We start from the raw sequence: 13,750 nt of genomic DNA, 5'->3' as shown, positions 1-13,750 counted from the left end.
TTATTAGAAGTAATATAATTATCCCTTATTTCTGTAGACATGGCATGTTCCTATTCACAGAAGTTGTTCCCCACTACATCAGTCCCAGGCCCAGGGGGCTTAAAATTCAAGATCGCTGCTGGATAGATTGACAGACAGACAGATAGAAAGACAGACAGAATATTCATAGAACAATAGATGGACAATTTGACTGATTGATAAATAACAGGTATAAAGATAGATATATGATAGATAGATAGATAGATAGATAGATAGATAGATAGATAGATAGATAATAGATAGATAGATAGATAGATAGATAGATAGATAGATAGATAGTTAGATATATAATAGATAGATAGAATATTTATATAACAATAGATGGGGAATTTGATTGACTTACAGATAGATCGATAGATAGATAACAGGCAGAAGGGTAGAGAGAATAGATAGATATATAGATAGATAGATGATAGATAGATAGTTAGATAGATAATAGATAGATAGAATATTTATATAACAATAGATGGGGAATTTGATTGACTGATAGATAGATCGATAGATAAATAACAGGCAGAAGGGTAGAGAGAATAGATAGATAGATAGATAGATAGATAGATAGATAGATAGATAGATCGATAGATAGATAGATAGATGATAGATAGATAGATAGATAGATAGATAGATAGATAGACAGAGGTTAATGATAAGAGATTTAATGATAAATGATAGATTAAATATTTATATAACATTAGATAGGAGATCGATAGATAAATAGAAGGACAGTCACACAGAAATAAAGACAGGTAGATAAATAGACAGATAGATAGATAGACATAAACATGGATAGATAAATGAGAGATAGATAGATAGACAGATAGCTTAATGGAAAAATTATAGATTGAATATTTATAAAACATGACATTAGATATGAATTGATAAATACTAGAGATAGAAAACAGACATATACAAACAGATATGGATAGATTGTATAGATATCTATAGATACATAGATAGATACATAGATTCATAGATAGATGATAGATAGATAGATTAATAGAATATTATTAGAACCCTAGACAGAACAATGTATTGAAAGATTAATGATAGATAGACAGAAATATTATAGATTGAATATTTATATAACACAATGATAGATATGAATTGATAAATACTAGAGAGATAGACAAGAGACATATACATAGACAAACAGATATGGATGCATTACATTGATATCTATAGATATCTATAGATACATAAATTCATAGATGATAGATTAATAGAACATTCTGAAACATGTATTAATGATAGATTATTGATTGAATATTCATATATTACAGATAGATAAATAATGGGGAGATATATGGATAAATAGAAAATAAAGGCAGGCATTGACAGAACAAAAGATAAAGACAGCATTTGAGTAGAACAGTGAACACTTAGATACACACACTTGTGACTCTCGGACTCGCTGCCCATATTATGCTCATTAATAACTTACACCGCTATTCTGCTAAATCCTTCAAGCCAAATGTGTCAGAATTGCGACTCCAGAGTTCTTAATTACTCTGTAGCCCGAGTGTTCCCTGGGAAGACACTCTCCTCCCATTTACCACGCATCATAAATTATAGAGTCCCACTTGGATAAGTTTATGTATGACACACACACCACTCTCCATAACAAGATCCCTGTTAGCTGCGAGGGAATGCAGCGTGTCACATAGATTCCCTGTGTGTGTGTGTTGGCTGCTTCAGGATAGGGGGGGATATTTCATGAGCTGCGCTGACCTCAGACGAGTGGAGTCCCCTGCCTGCTCTCCCCTCCTGCTCACATAACTTCAGGTTAGCAGCTCATGTAATATGTATTCCTGGCTGCAGCCTGTGCCTGGATTTTCTGTAGCCACATCTGTCAGCTTTCTTTGTGACTCAGATTTCATTATAACACACACACACACACACGAGAGATAGGCTTCTCTATGGGCACAAAAACATTACTACAACATTCAACAACCCTCAGCTCTATTTATGCAAAAGCCAGCTCCAATCCTTGTTTAATAATGTGGGGGTCTGTTAAGGGTTTTTTTTCTAAAATAAACTCCTTGTGCCTTTCTATTTTCACAACAGAAGCTCCAACTGTTGGATAATAATGACAGAGCAAAAGGGTCAAGCATTGCCTTAGGATCATTTCACCGTGGCTTGTTTAGATTAAAAAAAAAATGACATTTGAAAAAAAAAAAAAAATGTATATGTTGAATAAATTGTTTTTTTTTTAATGGCAAGTTATAGATATAATGTCCTGTGTTTTAAGGCAACACTAAAAAATAAATGTTAGGTCTTAAAAATATTATTTATAGAAAAGTAGAATACATTCTAAGCAAATCAATTTCGTTATAAAAGAACGTAAATATAAACATAAAAATATACTATTTGAATTTTTTTTTATATATATATCAAATGTCTATCGCCTGTGATTGCTGCTAATTACAAAACATCTTCAAATTGTTTAATGTTTTATATTTTCTCAATATGTATAAAACGTGCGTGGCACACAATTACTGCTAATTGCAAATCGTTTTGATAGATAAATGCTTTTTGATATTTTTTTTATATTACATTGCCTTTTAAACGTTATATATATAAAAAAAAAGCGATCATTTTTAACAAAAATATTTTCTCATTTATTTCAATTGGGTTTACAAAAACAAGCAAGAATTGTTTTTCAGTGTTTTTATTTATTTCATTTTAAAACTTTTATCATTTGGGTTTACAAAAATAAGAAAGGAATTCATATATTTTTTTCTAAATTCGAGACTTTATTATTTCGGTTTACAAAAACAAGCGAGAAAAGAAACAAAATTCGATATTTTTTAACTTCTGATTTTGCAATAATAAATGTTTGTCCGAAACAGCAGTTCCCCTTTACGTTAATGATGTATTAATTACTTAACAACTAAGCGCAGTCCTGTTTGATGAATAAAGGGTACACTGTGCTTTTTAGAAAAACATTTTTGAAATGATTTAATTTATGATGTAAAGTAATAATTTAATAATAAGTACAAACGTGCATAGAATATAACTTGTTAATTATAAAATAAATAAATAAATACACAAAGTTTATGATCTCTTAGATTGCATTTATTTTAACACTGCAGGCTTAAGGGTTACAAAATATGCCGGTAAAATTATTTATCAGTGGAAAAAATACATGTTTGACAGTTCCCCTTTAAAATAATGAAGTATTAATTGCTTAACAGCCAAAGGCGGCTCTGTTTGATAACAGGAAAAAACTGTGTGCTGTAATTCCAGTGTTTTGTGAATAGGAAATGTCAGGGTTGAGGAGCTACAAGATCACAGATCCTAAAATACAATGCAGAATGGAAGTCCACGGGCAGGAAGGAAGGAGGTTACATTGAGGCAGAGGTGCAGTGAGCCTGTTACACACATAATGTTCTGCCTTAGGAACGCAGGAAAGCTATTGAACCTAGGGCTTGGTTTCTACTTCCAAAACTGGAATATAAAGAGTTAAAAAAAAAAATCTAGCAGGGTAATAGAAAGGAATATTTGGAGGTTGTGTAATGGGGCAGCGAGGTGTCTCCTGGCTAAATCCTCTTATTTGATGTCTAATAAAAGCTTCTAGGTGGTTAACCCTTTAACTTCTAAAGAGAGTGTGTCTAGAGAAGTAGTGCAAGCAGGCACCCTAACCCCCATAGAGCAGTAGCTGTTTGCAGAGGGGAAGTTAAAAAATACGGCAATATGTCAAAATGTTACAGACACAGGGTACCAGGGATATCAAGATGGTGTCAGGGGAAATGGCATGTAACCATGGGATAGTGTGTGTAATAAGGCCAGAGGGTGTTATGGGAATGGGACTGTAGTGGTGGGATAGTGAGCAAAGTAAAGCAAAATGGTGTAACTGTGGTACAGTGTATGCAGTAAGGCAAGGTGGTGTAACTGGTACAGTGTATGTAGTAAGGCAATATGGCGTAACTGTGGTACAGTGTATGCAGTAAGGCAAGATGGTGTAACTGTGGTACAGTGTATGTAGTAAAGCAAGATGGTGTAACTGTGGTACAGTGTATGCAGTAAGGCAAGATGGTGTAACTGTGGTACAGTGTATGCAGTAAGGCAAGATGGTGTAACTGTGGTACAGTGTATGTAGTAAAGCAAGATGGTGTAACTGTGGTACAGTGTATGCAGTAAGGCAAGATGGTGTAACTGTGGTACAGTGTATGCAGTAAGGCAAGATGGTGTAACTGTGGTACAGTGTATGTAGTAAAGCAAGATGGTGTAACTGTGGTACAGTGTATGCAGTAAGGCAAGATGGTGTAACTGTGGTGCAGTGTATGCAGTAAGGCAAGATGGTGTAACTGTGGTACAGTGTATGCAGTAAGGCAAGATGGTGTAACTGTGGTACAGTGTATGCAGTAAGGCAAGATGGTGTAACTGTGGTACAGTGTATGCAGTAAGGCAAGATGGTGTAACTGTGGTACAGTGTATGTAAGTAAGTAGTGCAAGCAGGCACCCTAACCCCCATAGAGCAGTAGCTGTTTGCAGAGGGGAAGTTAAAAAATACGGCAATATGTCAAAATGTTACAGACACAGGGTACCAGGGATATCAAGATGGTGTCAGGGGAAATGGCATGTAACCATGGGATAGTGTGTGTAATAAGGCCAGAGGGTGTTATGGGAATGGGACTGTAGTGGTGGGATAGTGAGCAAAGTAAAGCAAAATGGTGTAACTGTGGTACAGTGTATGCAGTAAGGCAAGGTGGTGTAACTGGTACAGTGTATGTAGTAAGGCAATATGGCGTAACTGTGGTACAGTGTATGCAGTAAGGCAAGATGGTGTAACTGTGGTACAGTGTATGTAGTAAAGCAAGATGGTGTAACTGTGGTACAGTGTATGCAGTAAGGCAAGATGGTGTAACTGTGGTACAGTGTATGCAGTAAGGCAAGATGGTGTAACTGTGGTACAGTGTATGTAGTAAAGCAAGATGGTGTAACTGTGGTACAGTGTATGCAGTAAGGCAAGATGGTGTAACTGTGGTACAGTGTATGCAGTAAGGCAAGATGGTGTAACTGTGGTACAGTGTATGTAGTAAAGCAAGATGGTGTAACTGTGGTACAGTGTATGCAGTAAGGCAAGATGGTGTAACTGTGGTGCAGTGTATGCAGTAAGGCAAGATGGTGTAACTGTGGTACAGTGTATGCAGTAAGGCAAGATGGTGTAACTGTGGTACAGTGTATGCAGTAAGGCAAGATGGTGTAACTGTGGTACAGTGTATGCAGTAAGGCAAGATGGTGTAACTGTGGTACAGTGTATGTAATAAGGCAAGATGATGTAACTGTGGTACAGTGTATGCAGTAAGGTAAGATGGTTTCAGTGAAAGGGGCTAGAACAGTTAATAGTGTGTAGAAAGACATTCATACCAGTATGGGGCCACCAGCTGTAGTTAAAAGGAAGCTGTGAGTAATTTAACAACTGCTTCAATAAAAAGAAACAACTCTTTGATACTTGAGAGAGAAAAGTTACCTCTGTACAGTCCCCTGCCATCTCTAAAATACAACTGGCATATGCCAATACCTCCCCCACATTTTCCATCTGTCCCCTGGGCAACATTCCGTATCTACCATGCCTCAGTGCCCCATAACTACTAACAATAGATCATGCCAGACAATCAAGCAAATTTATAAGCATTCGTGGCACCTTCTCCTTGCCCACATTTTACCTACCACATTTAAACCAAAATGAATGAGATTCCCCGAATAAATGATCCCATATATACATGGCAGTCATGAACAGGGGCCAATACATTAGCAGCCGATTAGGAGATGGCCCTATATAAGATGAGAAGTCCTAATGCAACAGCAAGAAGCAGGATCACACCAGGAAATGTTAAATCACCGCAAACAACGAGTCAAATTCAACTTATTTGACCCCAAATAGTTACAAGTGTTTTTGAAGTGATACAACCTATCCAATAAAATCCCAGACCCCCTCAGAGCTCACCATTTGCTCCTATGGGACTCACTACTGTTTCATTGCCCACCAGTGTGGCACCTACCTGCTTTGTCATGGAGTCAATCAAGCGAACATAGAAATCCTGTTCTGTCCTTATCCCTAAAATAAGGTAGAAAAAAGAGAGATTTAAGGGGATGGTCGATCCCTAAGTCTACAGAACACCACCAAAAATAGCTCTAGATTTACTACTGAGCTACATTCATATTAATGACAGCATATAAACAGCAGGACTCAACTTTAATGTCACGTTGGATCTTAACAAGAAACAGGGTCTAGTTCAAATATCTGCAGTATATGAGGTAGATGAACCATAATGTTATATCTGATAGAAAGACAGATAGATAGATAGATAGATAGATAGATAGATAGATAGATAGATAGATAGATAGATAGATGATAGAGAGAGCTAGAGAGAGATCTCCCATAATACTTCCATAACAAATTATATAGTCATTTACTTTAATATATATTTAAAAAAAATAAAAAAAATATATATATAGTATATATATATATATATACAATTATATAACTATATTTATAGATATTTAAAAGTAATGCTGAATATAAATATATAATCTATCTTTATATGCATTTATTTATATACCTGGGCACACAGACACACATAGATATATTTATCAGTCTAAGCAAATTCAGTAACATGGATGTCATCAGGTATATACATGACTATATACATGACTATATCTATATCGTTTTATAAGGGACAACCGTGCTCAAATGGCTGAGCTCATTATCATCAACACAATCTTTGACTTTATTAGCAACATACATCCTATCAGTTACATGGTGAGAGCCCCCGCTTATCTCCCAAAATACGTGCCGTGCCGAGGTCAGGTTCTGACTGCATAATGTGGCTGAGAGCAGGGCTATAGATACACTTGTGCTGCTGCAGAGGTTAATACCCAACAAACAAAAGGAGAAGTGCAAATGTTCTCTCTCCCCTGGAATAGAATATTCTTTTCCAGAATTGCTGCGTGTAATGAATCTACTTAGGGCATCATCTGTCTTCTGGTTACTAGAAATAAAATATGTCCCTAGAAATAACATGATTAGCCTTGTGTGTCATTGCTCTCGGCTTCTACATTAAGGGGAATATTTCATGCACATTGGACATTTGACTCTTTTTAAATCTCCCCCCTCTTGGTCAGATGACATGAACCTTGCAGTCCCACAAAAGCTTGGCAGGTATAGAGTTAACCCTCACTCCATATAAGCTAATAACCAGAAATAAAAAAAAAGACCAATATCAGATGCCAAACATACCACTGGGACATGGTTTGGGTCTAGCTTTGGTCTAATAAATTACACGTAACTTTTTGAATTAACTGTAAATTTTAATTATTAAAAAAAACAAAAAACACAGAGCATAGAAGTTTCACCCCATAATATCAAACCAAACCAAACAGGTCACTTTACAGAATAAATTTACTAATATATATATTTTTTTACTTTTCAAATGAAAATTAAATCAAATAAAAACCAACACCACCTCCCTAAATAAAATATGAATTTATTTATAGAATCATTGGCAGCAAAGGGATATAATAACTCTTACAAAGTGGTGCCTATTCACCCCCCCCCCCCAAAAAAAACTAAACAGTTCAGAGATCCCTAAATATATTTGTAAAAAACAATATATATATATTTCCTCATTTTTATTACAGGGGCGCACAAAGGGTTAATTGCTGCCTGTGTGATTCTGTACGCAGTAAATGAAAATGTTACTCGTGCAAAATGTAAACAGATCTATTAACTGAATTTCTGTAAAATGATAACGATGTTCATTCCACTTTTTTTTTTTAAAAAAAATATAAGTAAAGGAAAATAAACATCCTGAGAAATTGCTCCCAGATCTTTTGTGTTTTTGTTAGCCCCAGCCCAAGCCGCCGTGAAGAAGACCCCCTCAAGCACTTTAAATTCACTGCCTGAAAAGGTCCTTTTTTATATCGCCTGTCAATGCTGAGCCCCCCCCCCAGATACTCACCATTGCTATAGAGAAGCTGCAAGCGGTAATGGATCCCATTATTAGTCTTTTCACTGCTGGTTTCCTAATTTCACAAAAAAAAGAAGAAAAACTGTTACATTAGATACACACACGAGCCTCCCAGCATCTCCAACACGTGTCACACACAGTATTTTCCTATTGTTACCGGGCAGAAGCACAGAGTTTACTGAAATCGCTTACAAATTATTATTATTCCTTTTTATTGTTAAATATTAACCCTTCCAAAACCACAGGAACAGACAGACATTTCATAATATAATTTCCAATTAAAAAAAGAAGGAATTATGTCCTGTTTATTAAAAACAAAAAAATATTTTTTTTTACCATTTTTATTATTTTGGTGCTCTTTTTAATTTTTCTTATCTAAATGATCATTTTACCAATTGAACTTTTAATTTGAACTGTAGTTTTTTGCAGTTTTCATTTTAGTTATTAATAAATACTGGATAAGGGGGTCTATTCTAATTAAATATTAAAAAGCGAAAGAAAAGCCGTGCTATTTCATTCATTATTCTGGGATATGAAAGGTTCGGGGGGGAAAATGAAATATTTAGGTCCCCTTAAAACTGAAAATGATTTAGAATTTAAGATGAGATAACAGGAGATTATCTGTCGTCATGTTTAACATTTGCAATTATTTTGGGGGAAATACATTGGAACAGGGCCAGCGCAGGCTACGCAGGGCATACGGTAACTAGAAGAGGCCATGGTTCATTTATTTACCAAGCTAGCTATAGAAGTTCATGGGTCATCAGATTGTGGTTGAAATTGGCCCTGGCCTGGACAATCACGACATACATATCTATTGGCTCCTCACCTTGTCTTTCTCTACGAAGCCCACAAAAGCCGTCCTCTCAATCTCCACCGGCTGCCCTTGCCGGTCATACAGGGCCAGGACAAAGTGGAAGAAGTTGGACTTTCGGAGGTTGGACGGCGGCTGCTTCTCAAAGTGTGCCCGGGCTAAACCCACACCACTGCGGTCAGAAAGGGAGGATTAGAGGTGCAGGGGGGAGAAGATAGGTTACCCATCACATACATACGTCCACTATCAGTCATACCTTCATGGGTTTTAAGGAGCTTCAAAAACTTATTTTCAATGTGTGACAATACCAACTCACATCGACATTCTCTCCAAAAATATTTCTTAGCTGTCATATAAATGCCCTCATGTTCTCTCTGCCCATGAATGCATCAAATTCTGCCTCCCTTCATTTACAGTTCAATCACTTGCTCCTTAGGTACTAGTATCCCGCAAGCCTAAGTGCTATCACAATATAGGTCACATCTTTCCTTTTTATTCCTCGATTTTTATTCAGCTAAAAATTCTTTCATAAAAAGAAATTTGATTGGGTGCCCTTAAACAATATTTGGTTTCAAAAATATTCCCCACATTTTGTTGTTTTCAGAACAAACTTCCAATTCTGGATTCAGATATTGTTTGGCCATTTTTTTGACAAAAGAACTCATTTGGAAATGATACAGCTGCTGGGCGACTAATAAAGTCCCCACTCTTTACAAGTTCCTGAAAGTTTATTTATTCTGGGATTAGGATGCTGCTCAGGGGGAACTGATTGGAAACACGTTTGTATCAGACTCAGCTGCTAATCTCCCGATCGTTTTTGGAATTAAGCCCTATCATTTTAATCCCTGAAAACTCTCACTACTGTCCGGAACTTTTAAAATGGGAATTGTCGTCTTGACTAAAATAATTCAGTTATGAAGGGATTCACTATATCAGGTTCAAGAATACCGTTATTGAATCGAAATGCAACAATATGTCTAGATACATATTTTCAAGTAATTAAAGGTGAATGATTAGATGTGTAGATAGATAGATAGATAGATAGATAGATAGATAGATAGAGATAGATATGTATAGATAAAGGATAGGGAGATGTAGAAGATAGAGACATATGGATAGATCATATATATATAGATAAATGCTAGAGAGATAGAGATGATAGAAACATATACATAAACAGACAGATATGGATAGATTATACAGATATTTATCTATAATCTGATTGATAGAGAGATATAGATAGATGATGATAGATAGATAGATAGATAGATAGATGATAGATGATAGATAGATAGATAGATAGATAGATAGATAGATAGATGGAATACTGTATAAATGGTAAAGCAGTAACTATTATCTACCATTATCTTACTTTATTTCTGGATCCCCCCCCCCCCCTCTCTCTCATATATATATACCCAACTCAACCCAACTTACTATGTTACTATATATATATATAAAATCACACACACTGTTATACACATTTCTATATGTGAGAAATTGTAAATGCAGCCATTAGGGCCCATGTTATTGCCATGCTGTCTATTTGTTGACCTTTAAATACAAAGAGGGAAAATGTGTGGCAGAAGCATCACCTGGTGCAACAGCAGCACCGGCAGTACCAGCTCCCTGCTCTGTCACTATAGGGAAAAGTTTTTGGAGAAGCAACCAAATTCAGCAGTGACTTTCTGGCCATATGGTTTCTCCTTAACTAATTACTGTGGGTTTCACATTTGTACTAACATGGATAGCTGGATAGATGATAGATAGAGAGATAGAGAGATAGATAGATAGATAGATAGATAGATGATAGATAGATAGATAGATAGATAGATAGATAGATGATTGATAGATAGATAGATAGATAGATAGATAGATAGATAGATAGATAGATAGATAGATAGATGAGATAGATGATAGATAGATAGAGAGAGAGAGAGAGAGAGAGAGAGATGATAGATAGATGATAGATAGATAGATGATAGATAGATAGATAGATAGATAGATAGATAGAGATAGATAGATAATAGATGAGAGAGAGAGAGAGAGAGGATAGATTATGATTAGATAGATAGATAGATAGATAGATAGATAGATGATAGATAGAGATAGATAGCTGTATATAATGTACAGAATAAATGCCAGGGTGGCTGGATTAGTAGTGGGTATAGGATTCCATCCTTATTAAAAGGCTTTTGGTAGGAAAAGAAACAAACGCAGCAAAGGTTCTCCTGCCTCTCTCCTACCTCTGAGCGGCCGTGTTTGCATCCAGCACCCCGGCTCCTTGCATCCAAGTCCGGACTGCGTTCATCCCGCCGCTCAGGGGCTCCTCCTTCATGCTAGTCCCGCTCCTCTGGATGCTTTCCTGAATCCCAAACATGAACACAGCCTGGTCCGGTGGGTCCCGCACCCTCTCTGTGTCTCCCAGCCCTGTGGGTCCCGCACCCTCTCTGTGTCTCCCAGCCCTGTGGGTCCCGCACCCTCTCTGTGTCTCCCAGCCCTGTGGGTCCCGCACCCTCTCTGTGGGTCCCGCACCCTCTCTGTGTCTCCCAGCCCTGTGGGTCCCGCACCCTGTCGGTCTCTCCCGCACCCTGTCGGTCTCTCCCGCACACACAGGGCCCCCTTTCCCCAAGCCTGGGGGGCAGCGGCAGGGCTAGCGGCGGGGAAAGCCTCCCAAGCCCGGAGAGCAGCGGATCCCAGTAGCAGTAGAGAGGGATGCAGGCTGCTTATGAGGGAAGGATCTCCGGCTGTTGCTGAGATTCCTGGGAAGCCGAGGAGGGATGCTGTTCCTCACAGTGGGGGGGACAGTAAGAGACCCCAAGGGGCGCCGCCTGGATACTCCCTGTAGTGCATGGATTTAGGACTAGCAATACTCCAGGGCACAGGTCACACAGGTTAATGTTCCTATTCTCCTGGTCAGCGGTGCCAGCCCAGTACCAGCATGCTACTGCCTCTCTTGCCCCCTTGGGGTTGGGCACATCGGGTACTTATATGGTTTCCTCTGGGCAGAGCGCTCAGCTAGGGCACAGCATAGGTATAACCATGCCAACTCTCTCCCCCACTCTGCTCTCTTGTCTCCAAACAGCGCTTGTGTCCCCAAACCCACACACAGGCGCCCACTAGCCCCATAGGGACAGGGAGTTCAATGTTGTAGCCAGTCACACCCACCGCTTTGCCTACAGCCTCGTAGTTTGCGCGTCTCAGCCAATCACAAGCCGCCCTTTTCAGAGTCCCCGCCCACTTTCCCATTGCAGCGTGTAGAAGCTGAGAAAGTTGCTTCCTGGCTGGGCGCCGGCACACTGTACGGTACGGAGCCGCTTGTTCCTATTGTTATGCGCCCAGCAGCAATGTCTGCCACTTCGTGTTGGGAGATTGGGGTCGCAGGAGACGGAGGTACCACAGAGGTGGGGTGAGGCTGCTGGGAGTTGTAGTTCTGCTCACTGTAGCCTCAGACAGGGAATGGTTAGTGACTGTTCAAGTAACTTTTAGAGAGTCGGAATTGGCGCTGTGGGTTGGAACAGCTTTCTATCATTAGTTCTGATTCCTGTCAGGCTAATAGCGATATGGGTTTTATACATGGAGCGTAACTGTCCGACTGCTGCAGGTGGGTGGGGGGGTCATTTAGTCATTTAGTGCCTCTCTTCAGTTTATCGGCAGATGTGATTGCTTAGGGAAAAGAATAACTATCGTTTCTCTGTACATCTGTCCTTATATCTCTAATATATTTGTATCGGTCATTTAACCTCTGTTATCGTCTTTCTATTATCCTTATCTATTGTTTATCCATTGTTATCAATCAGCTCTTTCTGTCATTCAAACCATATCTATCTTTCTATATCTATCAGCGAATTTTTTTTATCACTATCAATCAGCTATTTTTATCTCTACTATATCTATATATCTTTATTATCTATCCTATTGATACCAATCATCTATTTGTATCTATCATCTATCCGTTCTATATTTCAATATATATCTTATCATTTAATCCCCTTTCTGCCTATCCTTCTATCTGTATCTATCTTTCCTTATGTTTTATCTATACTAATAGTGCTATTGATCAGAGATTTGTACCTGTCTATATCTGTCCTATCTATACATATCCTGTATATATATATATATATATATATATATATATATATATATATATATATATATATCCTTCTGTATAGATATCTATATGTTTCTTTTTATCTTTCAGTCCTTCCTTATCTATCTATTGTCTTTCTGTCAATCATCTATCTATTGTCTGTTTCTCTATCATCTATCTATATATTTGGCATCTATTCTTTCATATGTATTCTCTGTCTATCTATCTATACATCTATTCTGTATCTATTATTAACATTTATTTATAAAGCGCCAACATATTCCGCAGCGCTGTCTAAATATAATCTACATAGCTATATATATCCTTATCTATATATATATCTTTTTATCCTTCAGTTCTTGTATGTATGTATTACATGTATCTTTATTTATAAAGAACTACTTATGTACGCAGCCCAGTACAGTAGAACAATAAATTAATACAACAGGGGGTTATTAAAATAATAATAGATACAGACAAAGTATTATAATAAATACAAGGTTCAGTTGCAATAAGTTAAGACAAGAGGATGGAGGTCCCTGCCCTGTAGAGCTTACAATCTAATTATTTCTTTTATATTTATTGTCGTGTCTGTCTATCATAAAAATTATATATATATATATATATATATATATATATATATATCTCAATTGTCACCTGTTATCTATCCTTTTATATCTATCTATCATCTATCTATATGTCTATCTATCATCTGTCTTATATATTTATATATCATCTGTATCTATTGTGTATCATCTATCTATTGTCTGTTTATATCTATCTAGCTATCATCTATCTAATCTTTATATAATTTCTATCATCTGTCTGTCATTC

At 37.2% G+C, this 13,750-nt stretch overlaps 1 protein-coding gene across 4 annotated transcripts in view; it reads right to left on the bottom strand.

Moving 5' to 3' along the window:
* ebf4 (EBF family member 4) overlaps nucleotides 1-11,959 on the bottom strand; it is a 289,880-nt gene extending 277,921 nt beyond the window's left edge. For all 4 annotated transcript variants that reach the window (XM_004912763.2, XM_002939608.3, XM_004912765.2 and 1 more), the window contains exons 1-4: nucleotides 11,073-11,959; nucleotides 8,842-8,998; nucleotides 8,004-8,067; nucleotides 6,045-6,100 (exon numbers count right to left, since the gene is read on the bottom strand). In XM_004912763.2, coding sequence (XP_004912820.1) covers nucleotides 6,045-6,100; nucleotides 8,004-8,067; nucleotides 8,842-8,998; nucleotides 11,073-11,206 — 411 coding nt within the window. In that variant the 5' untranslated portion in view covers nucleotides 11,207-11,959. The remainder of the gene's footprint in view (nucleotides 1-6,044; nucleotides 6,101-8,003; nucleotides 8,068-8,841; nucleotides 8,999-11,072) is intronic.
* Nucleotides 11,960-13,750: the final 1,791 nt, after the last annotated feature.

The sequence above is a fragment of the Xenopus tropicalis genome, chromosome 3, assembly GCF_000004195.4.
Source record: "Xenopus tropicalis strain Nigerian chromosome 3, UCB_Xtro_10.0, whole genome shotgun sequence".
Classification (NCBI taxonomy): domain Eukaryota; kingdom Metazoa; phylum Chordata; class Amphibia; order Anura; family Pipidae; genus Xenopus; species Xenopus tropicalis.
The sequence above is the reverse complement of the archived record's forward strand: the minus strand, read 5'-3'. Positions and strand labels throughout refer to the sequence as shown.